The sequence below is a fragment of the Aptenodytes forsteri genome, unplaced genomic scaffold, assembly GCF_000699145.1.
Source record: "Aptenodytes forsteri isolate BGI_AS27 unplaced genomic scaffold, ASM69914v1 Scaffold166, whole genome shotgun sequence".
In the NCBI taxonomy this organism is placed as follows: Eukaryota; Metazoa; Chordata; class Aves; order Sphenisciformes; family Spheniscidae; genus Aptenodytes; species Aptenodytes forsteri.
The window spans coordinates 1,279,618-1,306,464 of NW_008796110.1; the positions used below are offsets into that span (position 1 = coordinate 1,279,618).

Here is a 26,847-nt window from a genome sequence, read left to right on the forward strand (position 1 = left end):
ACGTTTTCTAGATGGAATGCTTATTTCTATTTCTCAAAGACGACAAGCAATACTGTATCAAGTATCTCTGAAAAATCAAAGTTCTTGGACTTGATTTTTTTTAAAATCTGTTTATTAAGAAAAAGCTTTTCTTTTTACATAGAAAAGATACAGAAGAAAGTAAATAAACGCAGTAGAATTCATTACCTCATGTAACAGCTGTACAACTGAATCTTAATGACAAAAGTTGCAGAAAACCTAAATATTATAAAAAGCCACGTCCAAGATGAGACTCTGACAGAGCGAGAACGAGACACAAAAATGAACAACATTGAACAACTGTGAATCACAAGTATGTAGAAAGACACAGCCAGTAGACCACAAGAGGCCTCATGCCAAAGGATATTCCTGTTTCAGTATTATGCCTTCAATGGGGAAATCAGATAAATTTAATTCTTTAAGAAATCTTGGTATCTGGTGTATCCTGCAATATATTATTTAATTTTCCAACTTTTCAGGGCCGGAAAGCCTTTAAAATTTTGCTTAAAAAGAAGCTCTGATAAGATGGGTATTTTGTTTTTCACAAACAAATTCTTAAATCTTCTTGTTTTGTCATGTCTTCCAATGGCAATTTTTAGATTATTTTCCCAAGGATTATGTGAAGGAAAATAAGACAATGAGGAATATTGAATTCAAAGCTGTGAACTGAACTGAGTACTCCAGCACTGCCATCTGTGACAGCCTTTGCTGAAGCTTGCAGAAGACTGCAGAGATCTGCCGCAGCGCCTTCAAGACACCTTCCTGTAAACTCGGGCAAATTCACCAGCACTCCACCGATGGCGTGGTTAGGAATACCATCGGGAAGTAAAATCATCTCACAAATGGGTATTGTGCAGATTAAAAAAATATATATGGGGAAAATAATGAGAACAGACACTTGAATGGCAACAGAAGACAAAGATTTATTTTTACTGACTTTCAACTGGTGTTAAGATCGCTTGAGAGACATCCAGTAAATTGGTAAGACCACCACAGATATGATGACATATGCATATTCTGTCTATCTCACTACCACACCCTCTCTTCATAAAGGCACTAACTATAAATAATATGAAAATGGACAGAAAAAATGCCAGAAAAAAACCTGATTGCTTTTATGGACTTCTATGTTTATGTTTGTATACATCCATGCTTTAAATGTACAATTTTAAAATTAATTTAAAAAGTCATCTTTATTTTGGCAATACAACTGATAAAATGAAACATGCAGAACACACAGCTCGACAGAACTCAGTGCATAATTTTGTCAGAATGAAGCAGTTCTTTATCACCCTTTGTGAGTTGGGAATACATTCATATTACAAGGCAAAAAACCCCCCACCCAAAACAGACAACATCTGGCTTCTGTATAACGCATCTGCTTTTCCACATCTTCTCCAACATCTTTGGATAGTAAAATCTACGTCTGACCACAGGTTAAATTGTATGGTTATATTTTAACAGTCTTCATAGTGCAGCAAGGCAAGACAGAGCTGCCTGTATTCACTGTTCTATCTCCAGGCTATCCATTTTTAAGTCTGGGGGTTTAAAGCTAATCACTTCTTCATAGGTAAGTTCTGTAGAGAAGGTGTAAGAGAGAGAGAAGAATTAGGTGATATTCTCTTCTAAGGAAGAATATTGCAGACAAAACAGTTCTATGGATGCATGTGACTTGCAGTTTGTATTTCCAGCCTTTTTAGAGTCCAGATCCAAAAATAGACTGAATTCACTAGAAACCCTTCTGTTAACCTCAGATTACAAATTAGACTCACAAATACTGTTATTGTACAACATGTCTGTCCCCTTCAGCTAATTACTAAACCACACAGGCCCTGAAATGGAAACATCAATTATGCTGTGAGAAGACCTGCCAAAATGACGTAATAAAAGACAAAATGTAATGGAAAATGGAATCTTTAAAAGCACCCAAACAGGTTTTAAAATGTACACTTTTAACTGCGGAGAATGTTCTTTATCATCTCTCGGTCAATTGCCTTCAACATAAATCACTCGCAATTCTGTGCTAATGCCTTGGGATCTAGGTTTTGGGGTTTTTTTATGTTTTATTGTAACTAACTTAATTTTAAGGTCCTCCGAAAAAAAAAATATTTTGTCTTAGAAGCATGTAACAGTTCCATTTTCATCAAGAAGGGCTTAGCTAGAAACATGGATTCCCTGCTATTTTACCCTACTTTAGGAATAGCCCTTTATCTTTTCACGCTGACAGTCATGTCCTGTGTTGTGCCTTGCACAGTAATGGAGTATGTCGGTGGCGGCTACCTCCTATGTATTTTCTCAAGTTAGATGGTGTATTTTGAGGACCAAATCCTGTTCACACATAAACATATGGCTAACAATGCATTACTTCAGGTTCTGTTTTCCAAACAGTGATGTTTAAATCATATCAAACTTGTGCCTATTAGATTGTTTATTAAACAGATCTGTCTGAGACAGCTGCTACATCTACAAGTGGACCTAGCACTCCTCTAAAAAAGACAGCTGCTACACCTACAAGTGGACCTAGCACTCCTCTAAAAAAGTATGTAAAGATCTTCGGGCTGAATCTTGCTTACACTCTGGTTGTGTTATGCTGTAGCATGGTGTGTGGTGACCAGCGTGCCAAGCCTCAGTGAAGGATTTCTCTGAAAGAAATGCTCTGTGCAGAACCCCTGAGGCGGAAGGATTCGTTATGTGACTCTTTCAGTGATTGACTTGTGGCTATTAAGTAGTATCTGGTCACAGGCAGCCAGGTAGGAGCTAGAGCGGTCCTGACTGAACTCGGAGGAAGTCAGAGTCCTCGCAAATCCGACACCTGGAACTGTAGTAGAAATTATTCCTGCTGGCTTTGCATTATATGTTTATGAAGTTCCTTGCCCGGTTCTGGTGCCACCTACTCAGCAGAGAGTGCAGATGTTATGCTGAGATATGTGTAACTGGAGCAACAGCTAGGGAGAGATAGTGCATAGCATTCAACTCTGAATAGCATACTCTTGGCCTCTAAAATTTTAAAATATTTTCTAACTGGTTAAACATGTCAGAAAGAAACCTATGAGCTTGGGCTGCAAGCCTCAGCCGTGTGCAATGGAGGTCAAGTGCATAACGTATAAGACAAGGTGTCTGAAATCTCATTTTACTTTGGTGCTCAGTCCCTCTTGGGATTAAACACCACTGATTTTTAATTTGAACAGAAAAAGAGGGGAAATATGCCATTGACATCTTGAGAAACTGGGTCAATATTTCATCAACGATTCAAACATTTTATGCAAACGGTCACCTTTCATGTCATCCTACTTAAATGTGGCACATCCTGTACTTGAAAATAAAAAGTTTATTCCCCAAGATAAAAATATGGCCAGGAGGAAAAGCTGCATGTCCTGTGCCAGTTTTGAGATTTTTGTCTCAGGCCTTTTTTTTTCCCCTGTGTAAGGAACGAATTTGACCTGTGGTTCCAGCAAGGACAGTGATGTGGAAAAATATGATACTGTCCTTCCTCGAGAATTCACCTCTACGTCCTCATTTCAGTTCAGAAAGTGTTAAGCTAAGATTGTTCCTGAAATAATTTCAACGGAGTTTCATCACAAACAGAAATCAACTTCATGACTCGGAAATTGTTAAACTTTCCTGTTAAAAACTCAGTCAACTGAAAAAGTAGCAGAAAACAAATCATCCACTCGTAAGCACAGCAGCAAATTGAACGTGCCTCTCAAGAAACAAGATGTATGGGCGGTGCTGTATGCAGCCAGGTTTTGCAGACGAGAGCACGTGTAAGGAGTAAGTGATACCAGGCAGTCCTCCCTGTTTGTACAGACGCAGTAGGCTTCTAGAAGACCCTTTTCAGGGCTCTAGGAGGTTGCTTTATTGCAGAGAGACCCATGACCCTGCTCCTATCTTTCTTTAAGATGTATTTGCTGTAGTCAGTCTGCTTGTCTCCCCTGCAATGCCCAGGATAAAACATGGCACAAGTGCAAGGGCATGAATAAGACGTGGGAGGCCAGTATTTTTCATCATAAACCTACCCACTATGCTAATACATTTTTATCAAACCTTTCTGGAGTAAAAGTTATAGAATATACAAATAGAAACAGAAGACCATTTATTTTATAGAATACATATTTCATCTTAAGCCAAGGAAAGGACTTCATTGATAAACAGGAACAGCTAGTTTTCTAGAACATTAATCTCAATGTAAGGAATTTTTAGCATAATACGTCCTCATTAGACAATGATGAAATTGGACTGTACTTTTCAGTGTACTTGCAAACTTAATGTTTAGCCACCTTACTTCCGTGATACTGTAGTGCAATATGATCGTGATGCAAGCATGGAGTTAACTAATAAAAAAAGGTTGTTGTGGTATTTCTCAAGGATGGGTTTTGGGGTGTCACTCCCAAGTAAAATCATCAACTCTCATCTCAAAACAGGATCAACAGCATGGTTTATTCATTAACCCGAATTACTTGGCTATCTAAAGAATGATTAACAAAATACACATCTATGTGGAAAATATTCATTTCTGGTTCTGAACAAAGCTAGACCAGAACCCCGAATAGTGTCACTTGCCCTAGGACGGTTACTTCAGCTGAGGATCTGACTTAAAAAACTAAAAGCAAGACAGAATGTGTGGTTACCTGGTAACTAGCATCAGCTTTTAGTTAAGATTAAACCTGCTATAGGGAATCTAGTGAGGAGATGGTAGAATGGGGGAAGGGAGCAAAATCCAGAGAGGAAACACAACCCTTTCCACCTCTCCACTCCCACAAGCACACACACACGGACTTATCTTGTTTCCCTGAGGCTTAAGAGTTCATATTGCTCTGGTTAGAAACAGAGGAAAACTGTTATTTAAGTAAGGTTTTGTTCTGCTGCATGTATTAACTACTGTGTGCAAATCTGCTACCTTTCCATTCATCTATGGTTCGCTCCTTATTCTCTATTGACTCATCGTATGGCTCGGCCTCAGGTTCATCATCTGGATCATGATACTGTACGAAGTACGGATGTGCAAGTGCTTCCGAGGCAGTAATTCTTTTATCGCTGTCTAATATAAGCATCTTCTCAAGAAGATCTACAGCTAAGGGAAAAAGAGAAACGTGGTTCAAAGCCAGAAGAGACCATCTAGAAATAAAAGAGAAGGCAACTGCTTACACACAGTCTATTCTCACTCACCTTAAACACAGTTAACATTATTGGCAAACCCACAAAATTTAGTCAATGTAACAAATAAGTTTTGAAGATTTTATACTGTGAGTACAATTTTCAGAGCAGAAGGAAGCTTCTGATTTGCTTGTGGTAAGCACAAAGGTTCATTATAGTCTATTTGACATCTGATTCACCTCTTCAGACGTCCAAGATTCTGAAAAGATCTCTGTGTGCTTAAAAGTTAAATATCCTGTGTTGTGCATCATGTGCTTAACTTGATCCTGATCAGTGCAAACTTAAGTAACTTAAAATTGTGAATGTGAGATTACAGTTTTAATTAGCTGCACCAATGAAATCATCAGATGAAAACCCCAAAGCAACTTTACAGGACCCAGCATAAACAAAATATGTTTGAAGTCGACAGTTGCAGAATATTAGAAATGAGAGAGATCTGTAAGTCTGAAATTGGTTTTATATGGAAAGTTTATCATAACTATTTAAAAAACTATATAAAAATGATTTTTAGTGCTTTCATATAAGCACTGTCATTAATTTGCCTTTATGATATTAATATGTAGCATGTTCTCATGTACCTCATGCAAATAAATCCCATTTTTTATAAGAAAGCATTCACAGCTACTTGTATTTGTAAAAATAAAATTGTCTTTTAATACACAGAACGAATTTAAAACATTTTAACTCATAATATTTCCCTATATACAATGTTTTAATGTGCACTTGATGGAACTGACCAGGCACTGTAGTAAGATGATTCCGGTGACTCAAATGTCTCCTTTGCCATGTCACAAGAAATGGTTCACAGAAACATCTCTTTTGCACAGGCAGAACCAATTGGTTAGACTTAAAAACAACTGTGCGGGATCAGACCAAAGGTCGGTCTAGCCCAGTATCCTGTGTCCAACAATGGCTAATATATTCCTAGGAAATAATACTCAAAAGGGTCATTCAAACAGCTATACTTCCTGGTATATTCTTCTGCTCGCCAGTAATTTACAGCTCATGGCCTTCCTGAGCCAGAAGTGATGTCTCTAGTCTAGACCCCGTGACATTTTTATTTATTCCTGCTAGATATAGCTGGCTTTTGCTTTTCATCCACAGACCGTTTTCCTTTAGGAGGTTCCCATAATCTCCATCAGAAACAAAAGACACAGGCTTCATGAAGGGAAAACAGTCTCAGGATGAAAAGTTAAGCAATGCTCTTCTCACTGTTCTGATCATTATTATATGGGATCATATAGCAAAGGAAGGCTTGAGTTCCTATGTTAGTGAAAGATTTAATCTATATCAGTCTGACTTTCTTACCTAATGGATTGGCACCACGAAATACTGCTTTCAAATCCTGTTGAGGCATATGTGGAAGAGATTCAATGTATTTTCTTGCCTAGGAATAAATCAATATACATACCACAGGCACAGAGGTTAAATTTTGCCCAACAGTAACCATATCAACTCTAAAAAAACAGATGTAATATTTTTTTATGTTTCTTATACATGGGAAACCTTCTTTACATAAAACCACAATGTATGACTTTGTTTTAAACAGTCACTCCTGTATATTGCACAATAAGCAAGAGAGTTTTAAACAGGTATATTTTCCTCTAAGGCTTATGCATTAGCACTTATGTTTTCACTTCTGCTTACTGGTTCATTGCAGTATATCCCCAGGGAACACATCCATGTAACGTTCAACCAGAAATTGCAACCTAAATCATCTTTCAGTTACCCTCAGCAAAGTGGTATAATCCAATCTGCGACCTTCCCTCCTCTCTCTCTTCTGTCGAACAGTAGCTTCACTAACCAAAGAACAAATCCTGATACGCCCAGGGCGCAGATCTTCAGACGTTTAACAGAATTTGTAGCTTGCCTTGTCACCGTGGCTGTGAAAGGCTCATCCAAACTCAGCTAGGAAAAGCCTACCTGTGCATCGGACTCACAAATGTCAGCATGGAGCCTGACATTACATGAGCTCCGAATTTCTGGGCTGAGGTAGATAGGTCGGCAAGAGAAGAGGTTGAATGCTGGTCCTAAGGGCTGGGATCAGACAGAAAAGGGAATTCTGAAATGGAACAGTTGAAGAAGAGGCAAATGGCTGTCCCCAAATTCGTAAAAAACCCAGCTGGTCTTTGAACAAACCTTAATCCTTTTAAAACATGTTTGTGTTACAGGGATGTCTCCCTGCACACTTAGCAATCCTGTTAGAAGGAGACTATCTGCAGGAGGCTAATTAAGCATCCTTGGCCTTCTGAAGACAGCAAAGGAAATAAAGTTGTTCATACCAAGCAGCTCCATGGCTTCAAGTGAGATACCAGATTGAGAATTGTGGAACTATCTTCTGGACTATGATAAAGCGACTATAAAATACTCTGACATATCATCTGTGCAATCCTACAACCACACTTGGGAAACGGATCCTGTTCCCTACGCTGTTCTCTCTGCCATCATGTTAATTTCTGCAGCTACGATGAACTGATATAAAGATATTGTAAATCATTACATAGCACAGTCTCTTTTCAAACTGTGTTCTAATTTAATGAGGCAGATCTATTTATTTTTTGTGCTTCTTGTAAGATGTAAGCATATTCTATCAAAACCCTAGACTACCATCAGTGACACATTTCAAAGTCTTACTAAAAGAAGCAAGTTTTCATGTGTTATGTCCCCAACCTGTTAAAACTATATTGGCATTTTGCCTTTTTATTATGGGGGCTGACAGCAAGGCTTTCTAGAAGGATGATTTCTTCTTAGCAGCTGTAGCTGGTCATGCAGAGAATGATATTTAAAGACTAGTCAAACACAGACTTCACTCCACCTATTTTATGCCCCTAAAGTTCATAAAGGCAGCAAACACCTGCTAGAAAGTCAGGGTGTGCAGCTCCTATCAGAGTTAAGTCTTCCAGGGCATTAGTTTATACATATGTATGAACAGCAGAGCAAAAGAGAGCTGTCACACATTCTTGCATGGAAGCTATGGACTAGGGTAGAAACAAGAGGTAAATTTATCTTACGACAAACATCTGTGGATTTGTGGATTATTTGTTTCTGTACGGACATCAATTAACATCACTAATCCAAACATGACCGAACAAGATACAGTCAAAATTATCTCCAACCTTGCCCAGAAGTCCTTTGAAAACAACACAGACCTATCAAAGCATACTTACCAACCTGTCCCCTCTGCTTATATGTTCACCACAGAAACCTAACCGACAGAATCTAGACATTTAAATGATTCTGAAAATAATGAAATGCAATCACCATTTAAACCCATATTAACATGAAAGACTGACAAAACAGCTCACTAACTTGTGCTGAAACATCCCATGAGGTTAATCTTTTAGTTTCCAATTCTTTAATTCTCTACTTATAACTGAAAATAGGCTTGGCATTTCAGAAAACCTCTGACCTTGCTGTTAGAGGAATGGAAAAAATTGTCCGGGACTGCAAGCTGCATTAAGAAATATCTAAACAATAAGGCCGAGTACAAGGTAAAGAAGAACTAGAACGAAGGGATAGAATAGACACTCCCTTGCAAGAGGCAAGTACCTCCAAGCAAGGTACATATCTCCTTTGACGTTGCTCCTCTCACCAGGCAGCAGCAGCCCAGAGGTGACCTAGCAGCACTCCCATTCATTAACTTGGTTTTTGTGTTCTCCCTATGCTCTAAAGGTATAATTAGCCCCAGTAAAACAGCTTTGGGATTCCTGTAGTTCACTGAAGTATGTTCTGAAACACAAGAAATTAAAGACAAAAGCAGATACTATCTCCAGTAAACGTTTAAGGTGCTTAATCTCATAAGCTCACAAACTGACTAATTGTGGGTAAATCACACATTTGTATACACTACTCTGAATGCGTTACTGCAAAAACCATAGGATCTTAATAACACATAAAGGCTATACAAGGACCTATGCTTAGGACAGCACAGTCCGAGATGTGCTGATTGATCCAGTCCCTGGCACAAGGATGGGTCCTCCTCCTGCCCTGGCCATTCCCAGGTGCTGGGTACCACAAACTCTGGGGCTGTGCGTTGGCCTGCCCTGATGAAGTTTTGTTATGCTTGGACCCTCCTGAAATACAGTGTTGCTCTGGCTCTCCTACTGCTCCTGCTTACTTAACCCACTAGTGTATTCATTAGTAAGTTCAAAGAAAACCCATCAATATAGACACAGGCTGAAAAATAGCCATTAGTATTAGTGTGTATACAGAAAAGGTTTAAGAAAACAGCTTCAGCTCAGGAGGTATCTGTGTGCTGTTGTTTATCTGAATTTTTACACTGTACCCACCACCTGCCTTTATCTATCAATACCACATCTCATTCCTCAGCTGGATATCCACGGTTACTGCTTAAAGTGAATTCTTTAAGTGTAGCTTTAGCAGAGAAACAAAGTGGAAATTGTTCATTTACTAGATTACTATTTTAAAGAAGTCATATGGAGAGTTAAAAATCACACCGTTAACTACAGATATTATCATGAAAGTGGACCTCACACAAGCATTCAGAGATGAATAAATACAAATTTCAAATTAGGGATCCAAATAAGAGCACTCATGCAGAACACACATTATTTCACTCTGATATCTCTGTTTAGATCCCAACAACGGAAAGCATAAAAATTACAGAGACATCAGATTTAATAACAACAATATAATGCTCTGAGCTGAGCATCAGCTGGAATTTTTTTATTATAAGTATAGCAGCAAAATAAAAGATCATCAGGACCAACTGCAAAACTCCTTTCAAAAACTGAGTACATGAGAACAAGTATCAAAATTAATCCAGCTGACAGTCAAGGCATTTGGATACCTCTGAAAAGAATATTTTTTTGAATGGTGGCATTCTAGCAGGAAAAAATAGAGATCATTTTAAAGTGTTCGCTCATTTCCATATCAGAGTATCTGTGTAACACCAGTGACATACGATGCCAATTAGAGAAAAGAATGATAGAAAGTCAGTTAACAGAATGAAGCTGTGAACTCACATGTTCTGATGATATCTTCTTCAGAAGTTCAGAACTGGGTGTGCCCACAACTTCCATTATTCTCTTTAGTTGATCAATATCTGCATTATTTCAGGGAAATAAACAGCACGCAGTCCTTCTGGGTTTAAACAATTAATGAGCTTTCATGCAGATAGTGAAGATGTTTAAAACTATTCAGCAAGACAATTCCATTGTAGTCCATGGAAGGATACAAATTCATACCTGCTTAAGCCTACTCCTGGTGTATCAAATTCTCTATTGTACTATATGAATCTGTCAGGTGTGCCTGTACGTGAGAAAGGTGCGTGCAAAATATTGCTTTCCTGTCCTAGTTCCCAATTTAACATATTCTTAAGCTTAATTTTAATAGCACATTTATGTTTCAGATCTGAGGGATTTCTGAAGAACAGTCTAATACGATACAGCACATACGGCTAGATTACTGATCTGAGGGCTGGTAAGCGGAAAAATTCTCATTTGGTAGCTTTAAAAATCTGTTTTATATCAGTGTCAAGATTAAAAACTTTGAAAATGTTAATTTTTCATTGTCATGTATGACCTGTAAACTAGATTACATTTTCCCTAGAGACTCAAGGTTATTTTACAGCTTTATTTAAATTGATGTAATCATATAATTGTAGACAATATTTTATAACAGCAAAAAATACCTTATTTCTTGAAAACTAGATGTATTGATTTTTCCAAATACCACATATCATGTAATCAAACAGTCTGAAGCACAGTCATCATCCAGATGATGAACATCTGGACAATGCCTGTGGTTACAATAGAGCCTAGTGACGCTCAGCACAATAGAAAGGTCAGCCGGGAGACTTGGTCTCTCAGCTCTCTTAGCAGTTTTTCAGGCAATTCTAATGTGATGTTGTTTTGCACCTGGCAACAGCTTAGTTTTAGCAGAAGTGTTTGCTTTTTGAGGGGTTTCAGAGTAGTGAGAAATGTCAATATTCAGTACAGAAGAATGTGCCTTTGTTTCTCATATTAAAAGCTTTCCTCTTCTGATGCAGTTGTTTCCTCATTCCTCATTATCTGTTTTTCTCCAGTTTTCTTCTATTACTTTACTGCTCTCCTCAGCAATGGCTCTTTTTTTTCTCCTGCCAGCTCAGGAAACACCAGTGGAAACCCCTGACGCTCCAGCAGGGACCACAGCACAGCGCTGAAGAAAAGAGAGGGTTTTGTTGCTCCTGTGGCATTTCTGGAACTGCTGGCTTTTTTTATAACAATATTAATTCACTTATTACTTAAAAGTTAATTTGTTTGCATTTTAGGACCTTCCAGCCTAAAAGCAGTTCTATTTTTAAAAATTATATTAGCCGATGGAAAAATACTGCCTTTACTCAGCTTCAGTTTTAACGTATGTTATTTCAGTAAGACACACACATGGAAGAAATCTGCTCTGTTGTAACTAGGTTATTATTTAAGTGCAGATACACAACAAAGAATAAATGTAACTTGTTGTTGTTTAGGAAAGTCTGTCACTGTTTTTTTTCCTACCAGTGGGTCTCATATTCAGCTGTCATATACACTAAACTGAAAGATTAGCAAAAATTGTTTACTGTTTTAGAAGTTTGTTACATCAAAAACATTTCCATAGAAACACTCAAGTCATTAGAAAAAAAAGGAGGAATTAGAGAGTATTTTTATAGCTGCATTTTATGTTTTATGTTAAGGATACAATCATTTCCTGGAAATAAGGCCTTCCCTTTCAATAGCTCTGCCATGATGCATCCAACTGACCAGATGTCAACTGCCAAAAAACGGAGAGAGAAATGTGTACGATGAATCGAAGAGATCCTTAAACAGAGTTGCCTCTTGGTTTAAAACTATCACTATATCCAGCTGTAGCAAAATGCAAGTCTTCACAGTTTACCTGTTTGATTGTAGTGCATCCAGTTTAACATAATTTCTGGAGCTCTGTACCATCTTGTTGCAACGTATCCGGTCATTTCATCATCAGTTTGTCGAGCTAAACCAAAGTCTAAAATCTACAGAATAAAAATAAAATAATAAATAATAATTTAAAAAATCCCTTTTAACTTTTGTTATAGGTACTGATTTCCCTCATTACTCATTTCTGAGTTTATCCATAGTCCCCCACTGTCGGTGAAGTAAAATAGCAACACTCTGCGGACGAGCTCATCTGCTCTCCCTGCTGTACCCCTGCAGCCTACGGTCTGTGTAAAGATGCTTCCACTGCGATAAGCCTGGCCCTTTGTCCTCTAAGGCAAACTTTACATTTTGCCTCAAGTTCAACTTTCCTCTGACATTCATTTGCTAAAAATAAGCACTGTTGCTATAAAAAATGAAACACTGTCAACTGGGAATGTTTGTGTAAAATGCCAACGGCAAGTGCCACTTGCCATTTAAACATTTAAAGACCACAAGAGCTGGTCACAAATCTGCAGAATTTCTGTTGTTTCCCTCTCATGTCTATCTAAGCATTTACCCAAATCACGCATCATTCCGATGCCACTAGGAGAGAAACATATATCCTGCGTAACAAGGTAGATTTAAATCACATACCATCTGTTTTCAGTAGAACTCCCTCACCGAAAAAACAAAGGAGCTCTGTTTAGGTACATGTATTACTCATAGGTTTGATAGCAAAATGTTCCCCTCCATATGCTCTCCCTTGCTAAGTTTACATTGATGGGAAGTTATTTCAATTAATTTTTTCCCACTCATTTCTTTGCTTTCTATTTTTTGATTAGTCTATGTCCCACTAATTATGGAGCGAAAAGGTATCCCTAGCTCTCAGAGAGACTCTTGTGAAAGGGTACCATCTGAGCCTCAGTGCTGTTCGTTGAGTCAGTCATCTGAGCTAGTTAGCATCTCTTCAAATAGGAATGTGAATTAAGATCAGTGGCAACCTCCCGTGATGAGATCCAGGATTATTTATTAAGCTGATGGCTAATCCTTTTCATTGGGACTAAGAAAATTTTAAGAGTATCATTCAAAATTCCTCAGTTGTAATCCAGTTTAAAGATCTAAAAAGCCTAAAGAAAAATATTGATATAACTAACACATTAACATCTTTACTTCTAATATACTTTAAAAGCATTCTTTATTTTTTAAATAAGCAAAAATAAAAGCATGAGGCAAACAAAGCATGAATAATGGCATGAAACTTGAACACTAATGCCCTTATTTTTATAAGGGTTTCGGCAATATTGTTCTTTAATAGCTGATCCCTTCTATCAAACATCTACATACACATTTTCCTTCTTTTTGCTTCTACTTCCTTTTTGTTTATACCTGGAAATATTCACCACTTTGTTCTATTAGAAAATAATTTGGCATCGGAGGAGGCAAAGCTATAAACAAAGCAAAGAGCAGTGTAACAAATGCTAGGCAGGGAGCTGCACAGATACCATAATAATAGAAAAAAAGATTAAAAGTCTCCTTTACTTACAGTACAAAAATACAGCACACATTTTAGAGTGCATGATGAGACCCAGATGACCCATAAAATTTCACAGATGCTGAACATACATGCATGAAGACATTAAAGGGGTAATCATGAAACTTGCTGAGCATCTGCAAGAGTCACTAAACCAAACAGGAACTACAGTTTCTCACCACAGATCCGGATTAGAGCGAGAACCTAACTGCACTGCTCTTATTCACTATTGTGATTTTTTGCTGATCTTGAGGTATTTGGAATCTTTTCTTAAATCCCTCGCAGCTGGAATAAAGTGATTACATCAGAGTGTCAGTCACAGGGAGAAAGATGTTTCTGGCTGTTATGGAGAAAAGCTAAACTTCTCAGTCTTAGGCTTAAAGGCTTAGAAAGCTAGAACACATCTTTTCCTTCTCCAGAGTCTCATGCTTGTTATGTCATATCGTATCACACAGATACACAAAGATACATATTTATATAGACATGTACATTAAAATAGCATTTCAGAAGTGTGGATTAAAGGGTTCTTTCTGGTTGGGGTTTTTTTGCTGGTTTTTTTTTTACTGCCTGTAACTGGTAACACTGGTATCTTTTTTCATATCATTATTTAATTCAGCTTGTATATTCTACAGATATAACAATGAAAGTTCTTACAAGGCTTCACCTAAACATGGCAGATGCAGATACATATCACAGGTCAAACTTTCAAGATATACTCAGTTAAGCACTCACTCATGGCCTGCGTACCATCTGTGAGGAACTAGGGACGAATGTTTTGCAAAGGTACTTGTGTTCATACTAAATTAATGTTTGGGAGAAAACACATGTTCATGGAAATGGGTTTTCTATGCCAGGGGAGCAAAAGTAACAAAAAGTTGAAATGAATGGAACCGGAAATAAAAATGGCAGCTAATGTTTTCACAGAAAACTGCCATCTTGAGAGCTTTTACAACATTCTTCATTACAACAGCATGATACCTACCCTCAATTCACAGTCTTCATTCACGGCTAGGTTACTGGGCTTCAGGTCCTGTCGCGGAACAGAGAGAGTTAGTCAAGTACAATTTTAACCTTTTAAAGTATATTATAACTATGTCTTAGTGACACAGTTGATGCACAGAGGGGCACACTGCATTCATTTTTATTATCGCAATGAGTGAACTCACCCGGTGGATGATTCCAGCTGAGTGAATGTACTGTGAAACAAAAAGGAAAAAATAAGTTAAGATCTGAAGTTAGAGGTGAAGGAAGGTATAAGTCACTTGTCTTATCTTTTCGCTTCTGAGACTGACTGTTTTATATACAGAAAAGACTTACATCACTCTACATTTTCAGATCAAACGGAGGTATGACGAACTTCAAAACCTCCTTGTTTTGTCTTATCCAGAGCTGGATATTTCAAGAAAGGTAACCATGAAGACTAGATTCCTCCATAAAAGATAGCACTTGCAGTGATTCTTCTGTTGAAAGTTTCTTACCAATTTGGAATTTGTTCCAGCCTTATCTGGATGTCCATGTTGATCAGCTAGTGGCTCAGTGAAGTCAGTGGCCTAGGGAGCAGTATGGTTGACTCCTAGATGATGTAAGTCACCTTCCCATGCTGTAAACGCTGAATGTGGGCGAGAGATACTTGCACCCTGGGACAGGTTAGTGACCAAAACACCCACCTAAGCCACAGTGTTACTTCAGGTCCACTTTCAAAGCAGGGACCCAAAGTAGTATTTCAGTGGCTATTTAGTGACTCTGCTATTTTACGTAAAACATTAAAACTCAAAGACTGAGAAAAGCTTACTCTGTAATTGCCTATCATTCACTTGTTAGGATTAACAGCCAATTTATCTATGATCTTACTGACCAGCATGAGCAAGACCTTGAAAACCTTCTCTTCTGTTCTCTAGAGGTGAATTCACCTTCTTTTTTAGGAGCAGATTACACGCAAAACCTGTGTATCAACTGCGAAAACCCAAAGAAAACACAAGGGCATTCTTCTTGTTCCAGACCTAGGTGCTGTTTATCGGAAGGGCAGGGCCACCCCTGAGCGCTCCTCACAACAGCTGTAAGCAGCTGAACGGAGAGGAAACCAAACCACCGCTTGCGACAGAAGGAGCTGTGTCCCTGCTCTGCTGAGACAACGACAACAGCTCCTCTCGGTGCCACCAAGCAGTCCTCTACCAGCCAGCTCAGGAGCCTGCCAAACTGTGCAGCTCCACGCTAGCGCTTTGTCTGCTCAGACAGCTTCTGCAGGGTGCGAAGCCTGTGCTCCGTACTGCTGAACACACCCACCAGCAAGCCCAAAGCTTACTCAGGTATGCGAATACACGTTGTAATGACTCCAGCACAGATGTAAGCGAGGAGTTATGTATGATCAAATGTTCTTTGACTAATGAGACATGAGATTTGTAATTCCAGAAGAGATGAGCCACCATCAACACCTCCCCTTCGAAACAGAGCCAGAAATGCACCTGAGTGCATTTCTGAAATTAATATTCACGTTAGAGCACAACTCTTACTATTATTTAAGCTCTGACACAACATAGCCTTATATTCAAAACCGCAAGCTGGATAATTAACTCCAGAATCCATCTTCCTAATTAAGCTATTAACTTAAGTAAATGAGACAAAGCAATTAAGGGCTCAGTTCTGCAATTTTTATTCACTAAAATCTGCACTTAAATTGACAGAACCCACATGCATGGTAAGAATTACTGTCTCAGGCACAAGGTGACTTGCTGAAAATCATGTAATAAGTATATTTCAGAGCCAGTATTTACCACGGCTTGCTTTCAAATATGCAGTTATTTTCCATGTCTAAAATATCAATTACTGTTAAGTTAGCAACTAAAGCAGCTGACCCCTCTCTTTTCTTTTTGCTTATACCTGGGAAAATCAACACTGGTCTGAGAAAATGCTTATCACCTAGTAACGGGAAGCATTTTCTACATCTTCTCCCATTTATAGACACTTAGATGTTTAATGTCAGCAAAATTATACATATTTTAATTCTTTCAGAAGAAAATTTTGCTACAGTTTCATTGCCAATCGCCTGTGTTACCTAATTGTATAAATTTTAACTGATATGATTAAAGGAAACAAGGACTTTACAGGCAGAGTGAATACTAGGTGACTGTGTGCAACATCATATATTGCTAGGATAAACTTCTACTTCCAGATATTTCCCAAAGAACCCAACTAACTTGGTTATCTCTTCACCCATGTGACGCCCTCTACAAAAATCAGGGCTGTAGTTTTTCAAACTGGCTCATGTCATTCAAAGCACAAATGTGAGTTACTTGCTGTATGGTTCTTTATCAATTTCACATTCTTCAGAAGTTTTTTCACTACCTTTTCGTGACAGGTGAAATGTCTAAAACACACACTGTGCGCTACAGAACATGTTCACCTGAGACACTATATGCAAGTGATTCTCCTTCAATAATAACTTACATAGGCAGTGATCTAAAGTTAATGGTCAAGGGGAGTATTCACATGCATTGTGCATGTAAACATTGGCAGGCTTGGGGTTTTATTTCTGGCTAGAAAAATGATCTGATAATTTCTGAAATGATTGCTGCTATCTGCGCACTCTTAAGACATAAAAAAAAGTGGTTAAGTACTGTCACTGCAAAGAACCAGTTGTTACTACAACTTTTCGGCTGCTGACTTTAAAACTCCTGCATTCAGCCAGTACCTTAAGACCTCGAAGTAACTGATAGATGAGAAACTGTATATGGTCATCCGTTAACTTCTGGCACTTCACAATGTTATTCAGGTCAGCACCCATTAAATTTGTCACAAGATACCTGTGAAAATAAAACAGAGAGAAGAAAACAAAGGAACACACCTCATTTAAGAATGGCAGAATATAAATCCCTCTAAAAGCAGCACATCTAAAGAGTAACTACACATTCCCATGTAGGTTCCTTTTCCATTTTCTACTAACACACAGTTTATGCCCTTTAAATCAGCTATGAGCTTTAATAATGGAATCACAGCTATGAGATTTAATATAATGAAAAAGAAAAATCCTTACGGTACATTAAAAGCTTTTGTCTCTGTTTTCTCCATGACACACTACAGCAGTTCAGTGAGGGGAGAACGCATCCTATCTTGAGATGAATAGGAAGCCTCACCCAACGTCAAAGCGGGAGCCTAAGGCACCAGAACTACAGTACCTGCAAGGCCTCAAAATATCTGATGATGGAGATTAACATTGGATTGGTTAAAATAAGAGTGTTTTGTGTAACTTCCCTCCCCCCTGCCACTAGAAGTTTTATTTTTTGACAAATTCTGCAGCAGTGTTGATTCTTTTCCAAAAACAGTGCTGGGACAAAAGTATGCATCTATCATACCCTGTTCTCATTTGTGTAATTTTGCCCCAGAGTCAAAGGGGTTTGGCCACTAATTTCCATGGAGACAAAAATATATTCATTACTATTTCTTCTGCTAAGTTGTTTACCTAAGTGCTTATACATGATGCAAACCAAGAGGAACTCAGCATAAATCCTATGTCTGAGTAACACCAAAATACACCTAGTCCTAGGTTAGTCAGGAATCTAGCCTCAATTTACCTTGTCTCAGTTAACCAACAGAATACTTTCCTGCATTCCTGAACTATCCCATCTAGCTGTGAAAAAGTAATCTACAGCTAACGCATAACTGAACTGAAAAAGTTTTAAGTTTACTGTCATTTATGCAGCATGAAACCGTTTACTGTATACCTATAATCTTATTATCATTCAAAAAAAGTACAAAAATGAGGCCCATCCTCCTGCCTCCTCTTTCGTGGAAAAGTTGCAAAAAGATCTATTTGGGTTCTTCACACAAAGCTAACTGTGGCTGCAAGTCTATTAGAGAAGTACGTGCTTCCTTTTTAAAACCAGAGTGGTACGTACTTACTTACTAACTAGTCAGAATGATTTTAAAATTTTACTTACACTTCATTAAAATTTTCTATTGATGTTGCAGGTGTAAAAACATCTAGCAATCCTATAACCTGAAAGATGAGGGAATTGACATTTTATTTTTAGGAATCTGTAAAGCAACACGTAATTAGTACTGACAGTGCTTAGCATTTTGGGGATGAAACTTACAAAAATATGGCATATGGTCATCCTGAAAACTTAGTACAACTGGCACAATAGGTGGTCTATACAGATACAGCCTCAGCTGTCTCCATGACCAACAGAAAATTATATTAATTACAAAAAGTAATTACAACAAGACTTCAATCAAAAATAAAGGCAGGAAAAGTAACATCTCATTACAAAAAAGCTGACACATGGCTTATACACTTGTTATACTTAAGATTATGCACAATTTCATCGGTTATCTTGTTCTGTTGTTTAACTTTTTTAGCATCCTTTCTCCAGGATACTTTTCAATCCACTATATTTTATTCAGGCTTCAGTTCATCAAGTTACTTTTAAGCAGGTGGATACTCCCACTGAAATCAACTGTTTGCCACATAAACTTAGAATAGTACTCAATTATTTGGGGCCTGAAGTTCTACTATCTTTCATCTAGATATTACACTGTTGTTAATTTCAATGAGAGTATCTGCCCTTAATTTCTCAACAGAATCCAAATTCAGCAAAAGCAGGTCTGAGGTATTTTTTTTCCTGGACTGATGTTTCAAGAGCATCCAACAGTAGTGAGCGGAACACTCTTACTACTTTAGTTACCGAAGAGTAGGACCACTTGTTTTGGATTTCATTGGCTGCATCTTTAAGATGAAATGAGATCATTTTTCAATAAAAAGGCAGCCTTTTACTGAAAATCTCTACTTCAAAGTCCAGTGACTTCACTACACATAAGATGGCTAGGTCCAGGTATCTTGGGTAGCTAGAGAGTTGCATATACTTTTGGAAAAAGATTGTACCTAACTGAAATTAAGCCTGTATTGCAAACTTTTGTCATACAAATCCAAAGGGAAAGAACTCGCTCTCCACTTACGTTTTCATGCTTCATGTGCTTGAGCAACCTAAGCTCTCGGTAGGTCCTCCTCGCATGAATAAGTGATTGAAAAGGTCTTGAAAGCTTTTTTACTGCCACCTTCTGTCTTGTTTTGGTATCATAAGCTGAACTAGAAGAGGAAAAGAAAAAGTCCACGTTGATGGCATGTTCTACTTTAAAGCTCTCAGCTAGTTCACTGGAGAAACCTGTACTCTCCTGGGGGCTCTTACTCCTTCCTTTGCCCTCTTTCACCTTCTACTCAGGGACTGCAACCGGGGGAGCTGGTCAGCAGTAACTCTGAGTATTCAAAGACAGTTCCCCTGTTTTCCATCTAGCAAATTACAAATGATTATGACAATGTTCAGGACTCATCCCCAGGTAACCCTTCCCCATATGGCAGGAAAAGTAACCAGAGAATTAGCTCCATTAGTGCAGCTCCAGCTCCAAGGCAAAGCTCGTAGGGAATATGGGGATTCAAACTCTGGGTCTTACTGAACAATCTGGAGTTTTACTAATTAGAGAAACGCTGCCAGTGTGTCTAGCAGTATTAATTACCTATGTGACCATTAGCTTGCTAGATGATAATGCCACAAAACTGGTATCAAATGAGGATGTTGACATAGCCAAGGCCATACCGTTTCCCCGGGAAATGCTGATAACAAGCGAACAACGGGTACATGTCACACTCCTGCCCACAGATCCTGCTGACACACAACATGTGCTTAACTTCATTCAGATGGAGATGCCCCGCTGAAGAGGACACTAAATACACACATCACCATTTGCACAAAAGGGAGACCCACTGGTTTTTGTGCATTAGAAAGACATGACAAGCACAACAAGCCACAAATAAATGCTGCCTGTTACGTCGCACAGGAATAAAAATGATCCCTGTATGTATTACTTCATGACACTACGCAGTACAATTATAAAAACATTTAGTTTGCTACCTTCTCTTATGAAGAAAAAAAATTTCTTTAAATTGTTACTCTTATCCATTAAGTTAAAATTGTGTTCAATTAAAATACCTTGAAATTCTCTATTTAAAGTGTGGCTAACACTATCTATGCTTGCTAGAGAGCATTAGCAAGCCGAGAACCTTCACACACATTTATCTTACAGAACTTTTTTGGAGTTACAAACACGAAAAATAGATAACATGAAAAATGCATGGAGTAGGATGAACAACAGTCAACATTCACACCAAATGCTATTAGCTCCTTATGAACAGTGTTTTAGACACTCCTGCAAATTGTGGTAGGAGACACCTGCTAGAGACAAAAAACATTGATCGTGCCTGGAGTAGCTCCCAAACTAATACACTGAGCCTATGATCAGCTCCAAGTAGGTGGACTCCTACAGATATTTGGTGCTCTGCTAAAGTCATGAAGAGCCAAGTGAAGAGCAAAGCCTCTTTATTTGCAGGCAGCTGGAGGACAAGGTGGTGTTTCTAACGAGAAGCAACAAAGAATACAAGCAACAAATGGGCAGGAAGAACAGAGCGGCATCCGAAAGGTGATCGCGATCCAGTTATCCTAGAATTCATCCAACCTCCGCAAAGGCCAACGCAGGGCACCATCCAGCAACATTTTTATTTGATAAAAACAGAGTAAGAGGAAGCAGATTTAATCAACAAGTTTCTTGCAGGCACCATGGAAGGAGTGAGTCACTCATGAGGTAAATGAAATAGGTAAGCAGATTACTTAGCTAGTTTCTTGCAAGCATCACAGAGGTGGATCTTCAGGGAAGCCTTAAAGGTGTACAGGGTTGTGGCTTTGCTGAGCACCTCAGGAAGGGCATTTCCTGAGCAGAAGAAAGCAAGCATAGGAAGAAGGAGAAGACTGGTATCACTCTGAGGAGTGGGTGGAAGGGATATGACAGAGATACTTGTTCCAACAGTAGGGTAGGGACACAGTTATTCAGGATATGAAGATGCTGTGTTGCTCAAATACGTGGAACAGCTCAAGGAATGAACGGTGTGAGAAGAACTGACAACAGACATATCTTAAATTCCACATGACTGGCCACAGGGACAACATGAAGGTTGCAGAAGTAAATCTGAAGAAATAAAAAGGAAGCCAATGCTTAGCTGTTAATGTAACAAAGATTAGATATAGTTGCCCTGTGTGTAATCCTGGCCAACGAAGCCACTGAAGAACACTGCCAAGTCTCACAAATACATACTCTCTATATCCTTTCTAACTTTTTTCCAGTGGAAAAGGAAATGTTTATCCAGATAAATAAATAACATTACCCAAAACAGCAGTCTGTGCTTAACATCTCAGCTCTTCTGGTAATTCACAAGCCTTCCCACTCATGTTTGTACCGGTTTGTGAAATACTGTGTACATTATACAAGGCTGGGAGGAATTAGGTTTTAAACCCTGTTATCATGATAAACATCCCTCTCCTCCCGATTCTAAGGTCAAATGTGGGTTTCAGTGGTTTAAAAACCACTGATCTTTAAGATGGATTGCTTTTTACCCTCCGTATGACTCAAGGCTGCAAAGCTTTTAGATGGTATAAAGCACTATTTTTTTTAGCTTCATTAATTCTTATGACAGCAGCTTTTTAGACCCAGGATGGAAGCACCTAAGGAGCGAGAAAAAAAAAAAATAAAAGAAAGAGGAAACAAATGGCAAATTGAGTCCTAGAAAGAGGAAACAAAATGGCAACTGAGTCCTGGGACCTCCAATGGGAAATCATGAATTGAAGCTGCACAGGCCAAAGACTGACTTGGTTTTTCCTCCACAGTCAAGAAACTGTACCAAATGATAATCAGAAATCAGACCTTCAGGCTCTTTCCTCGCCTGGTTTACCATCATCATAATTCAAGTTATTAAATGGCAACTTGAGTCCTGGGACCTCCAATGGGAAATCATGAATTGAAGCTGCACAGGCCAGAGACTGACTTGGTTTAAATGAGTTCCTCCACAGTCAAGAAACTGTACCAAATGATAATCAGAGCTAATGCCTTCAGGCTCTTTCCTCGCCTGGTTTACCATCATCATAATTCAAGTTATTAACAGTGAAGCATTCAAAAATAGATTTCACGTTGTTTGAACACTCTTGTTTGTCAGATTCAAGGATGACTTGTATCTGTGATCTCTACTACTGCCTCTGTGATCACATTTTGCAAGCGGCAGGCCACTGCCTGCATTCCTCCCCAGGTACACTTTCGCCTCTTGTTTTAGACTTGGTCTCCCCCTCTTGCTATTATATCATCATAGCTGCAATCTGGGTTGTCCCCTGAATCCCTCATCATACTCTAAGTAAACTGTTAGGTGGCAGGATGAGCTCCTTCCCTTTCTCTGTGATTTCCCCAGGAATGTTCAGCTTTCAGACTAGTCCCTGGATAGGATATCTCTGGTCCCAGTCATGGTGAAAATATGGGCCCACCTGTGCTTGGCACCTGCAAACCCTTCCTTGGGGGCCTGTAACCACGCCGACTAAAATGGTTCAAAACAGCTTCTTAAAAAAAACCCAAAACAACCCATGCTGTTAACTAGTTTGATTTAATGGGGAAGAAAAGGGTTAGAGGCCCTCACCTCCCCTTACCCTGCATGACACCCAACTCACACGCTCCCCACTTCTGCACCGAGACTGGAGAGGGCTTCTCCGCCAGCCTCTTGGTGTTTGCATTGCCTCACAAACAACTGCCGGCAACTTACAGCTCCTTTTTCTTTTGCGAGGTTATTTTCTACAGGCTTCAGCTTTGGCCAGCCACTTGTGTTTATACCTGGTTTATACTCGCTTACACCTGCAAACAAATCATCCTTCCAATGGTTCAGCTACTGTTTCCTGAGTTTCTTTGAAACTATTTATTCCGAGGTGTCGTACCTCTGATTATGATGTTACCTCATGTAGCTGGACAGAATAGTACAATGGAGATAAACTTCGATACTTGCAAAGGGATATTGTCTCCCATCTCTAATCTATTCTTTACTGTTAGCATTTAATTTGATGTAGGCAGTGAAAATAAGTGACTTTTTAATTGCATATCTTGAGTATTATATTGTTAAGCAGTATGCTCACGTGCCTCGATAGAATATGGGAACAGCACTTTAGACAGATTTTCTATCATAATTTAAAAAGAAACACAATTATTACTATTTTTTTTAATTTACAAGAAAAAACTTTGTAACAATCTTAGCAATAGCTTTTTCAGATATGATCGTTCTTGACGCAGAACCCTTTGCAGTTATGACACATTTTTTGCTGTCTGTCCTTTCTAAGATCAAGGATAAAAAGCTGTTACTCTGCTTACAGAGATGGCATTTATTTTCACACAGATTAGAGACTTTTGCTTAGTGTGATTTTCAAGCATTGCTTAAATTAGACCTACCTTTTCAGTGTTGTCAACTCCTATATTTAATAATTCTATTGAAGTTCCACTAGATGAAATACGAATCTCTATTTATATGCACACTTTCCCAGTTCTTAGGGTTTCAGAGAAAAGTTTGAACATAGGAAGCAAATGCAGTCCAAAAACTCAGGAGGCAAAAAGCACAGGATTTTAACAGCTTCATCCTAACTTCATGACTTTTGATGGGGCACAGATTTTTAGTAGCTGATGTTTGTAAAAATGGCCACACATACAGTCATTTCCCTAGTATCCACGGACAGTTTATCCTCTGTGGTTGCAGAGCAGTAATACTGGACAGACAAGCCATTCAGGTGCGCAGCCTGCTCAGACCCTTCAGGGCTTTTGGGATTAGGAGCACACTATTCAGCTATGGCTACTTAGCCTTCAGGATCAAATTTGCTTGAAGAGCTGGAGGGCCGCTTGCGGGAGCCCAACCTAACAAACCACGCATGGCGTCAACTCGTACCCTATTTAGTAAACTCCAGTATCCAATGCAGGAAGAACTCTTCCTGGGATCAACTGCTCCCCTTGGACTACACCCAGTCCCTGAACTTCCTAATGCTTTGGGTTCGGAGAGGGCTTATTAGCCGGGCACAGTACTACCCAAAAAAGCCTGCAAAAAGTTCAGCTTGAGCTCAGTGTTTGGTCTAGGGAGCTCTCTTCATTTCCAGAGCCAGCTCAGGCCTAGCTGATGCCAGATGAAGGCATGACGCAAGCTGGTTGTACGTGGTGCCAGTCTTGTGTCCGCAGTGAACTCCCCATTTACTGTAGGTTACCTGTGTCAGCCGATATTCCATCCCCATCACCCCAGATAACCACAAGGTTTTGGTTGTCTACAAAGTGTGATTTTATGCTTGTGGAAGCATTATATCTGTACAAATAATTAGATATACTTATTCTAAGTGATTCAGTTGGGGTTAAGTGCAAAAAATAGAGAAAACTCTTTTCCAATTTATTTTATATAATTCAGTGTCCCAGCTTGCGAGGCTGTTACCCCTACATCGTCATAAGTTTGACAACTGGCTGGACACACTATACCAAACTTGGAGAGAATGCTGTACGCAAGCAGATCCTTAAATTTGTTCCATGTGACAATGACACTGGGTCTGGGTTTTCCCCATATTGTTCTAGGCTTCTATTTTTATTTCTTTCACTGCAGCACAACACAAGTTTCTTTCCTTCACTGGGTCACATTCCTCCAGAACACGTGAAGATTCCCCATTACATGTAAGTGTTAAGAGAAAAAACAAAGAAAAAATGCAATTCATGCTCAAAACACAGATTCACATGGGCAGAACTTTACCGATTTTGGTAAGAAAGAAGGTAACATCCAGAAAACAAAATGGAAAGTACACAGAATTTCTGCAACATATTTAGTACAGCCACAACTTTGAGCTCTTATCCACAGACCTCAGCATCCTTTCATGTACCCACTGATTCCTTCCATTACAGGAGACATGAACCTCCTTGTGGACAAATGTCCCCTTAATTTCTAAGATCCTGAATTCCTGAGAAAAACAAGTTACAGCAGCAGAAGAGTGTATGTGAGCAAGCATTGAGGGGAAGGAACGGAGGAGGGGTCAACACACAGAGAATCTAACCATTGAGGTTAGATCTTCTTTTTTAATATACAACTTTTTTTTTAAAATAAATAGAGCTACTTTTTATTGAGATATAGAACAGTCTTGAAAAAAGCACACACAGCATCTATCCAATACCAGAAAATGGACCATAATAGCTATTGGCAATGCAGCAAGAGAACAACAGAAAAAGGCCACCCACAGTAAACTTAAGTTAAGCAGCAAAGTAAACCCAGGAAACGGTTTGTTTGTCCCTTCTTTATAAATGTTTTGTTACTTTATGCAAGTTCAAGTTGGTGATTTCCGCCCACTAAGAGCTGGATTTAAGGTACAGAATGTGTGTTTGTTTACTAAACCACACAAATCATGACATATATGTGCATCAGAAGGAAACCATAAAGAAAAAACGAAATAACAAGATAAAAGGTGGGAGGATGAGTAATGGGCAGCTCTGAAACGACATGTTAATCTCCTCATTAGAGAAAAAAACCCCTTGCTTGATGATGACGGGTTATTGTATTGTAAAATTATATCCCATCACTTGGCTATTATTCCAATACACCATGCTGAGCACTGGCATCAATTGTTTTGGCTTTAGTACAATCACTGTCAATTATCTCAGATTAATTTGCCACTAGATCTAAATATAAAAGCACAAAACATCTCTTACATATGCAACATAATTGTTCCATAACCAACATAAAAATATGTACATACTTTTAAGCAGACACTGAAAAATACTATAAAATAATTGCTATCCATATGTTTACATGACTGCATCACCAGTCTTCTTTCAATGTAACAACATGATCATAAAAATGCTGTATCAGTCTCTGAATCCACAAGCTATTTTTTATTTTCTGATCTGTCTCTTATGTCTCCACAGTGACTTAAATATTCAAATAACTTTACAGAGGAGCAGTCTCACTTTTCTAGGTGAAGTTATAGACAGTACAGCTTACATCAGTGGGAGTGATGCATTTAAAATCATGCCTGCGAGAAAAACATAGAGAAGGTTGGAGTAATAAGCTGTTAGCTTCCTCAGCACGTGGAACCAACTCATGGATACTAAAATAATAATGTATTTTAGATAGCCTATAAGCCCAATGTCAGTATTTAAACAAGAAAATCTGTCAGCTGCCACTAAGACAGTACACTGCTAATGACAAACGTATTCTGTTCAGCATCTCATTAAAAAAGACTGCCAGGTAGTTACAAACTGTGGGCTTAGAAGCTACAGCTAGAAATGCTCGTGGTTAATCTGGATATAAAGTTTAACATGAAAAATACCAGTGCTTTCAAATACATTACATAAACCTGAACAGACGAGATCTCACTTACATTCTTGTCCTCCTTTTTCCTACTCCTCCCCCAC

General features: G+C 38.7%; 1 protein-coding gene across 1 annotated transcript; it reads right to left on the reverse strand.

Annotated features, from left to right (window-relative positions):
• Positions 1 to 897: 897 nt before the first annotated feature.
• On the reverse strand, positions 898 to 26,847 carry MAPK11 (mitogen-activated protein kinase 11). Its single transcript, XM_019474052.1, has 12 exons — positions 26,814 to 26,847; positions 19,528 to 19,657; positions 18,510 to 18,568; positions 17,264 to 17,375; positions 14,742 to 14,771; positions 14,558 to 14,605; positions 12,046 to 12,160; positions 11,851 to 11,922; positions 10,158 to 10,237; positions 6,481 to 6,559; positions 4,916 to 5,089; positions 898 to 1,595 (listed from the first exon to the last, which is right to left on the reverse strand). The coding sequence occupies exons 2-12, from the start codon at positions 19,540 to 19,542 to the stop codon at positions 1,522 to 1,524; spliced, it is 858 nt and encodes a 285-aa protein (XP_019329597.1). The 5' UTR covers positions 19,543 to 19,657; positions 26,814 to 26,847; the 3' UTR covers positions 898 to 1,521.

Excerpts from the sequence above, each read along its gene's own strand:
- MAPK11 (XM_019474052.1), bottom strand. Across the intron at positions 17,376-18,509 it reads ATAGAAAATTTTAATGAAGT|GTATCTTGTGACAAATTTAA; the intron begins GTAAGTAAAATT and ends TTATTTTCACAG. Across the intron at positions 1,596-4,915 it reads AACCATAGATGAATGGAAAG|AACTTACCTATGAAGAAGTG; the intron begins GTAGCAGATTTG and ends CCTTCTCTACAG.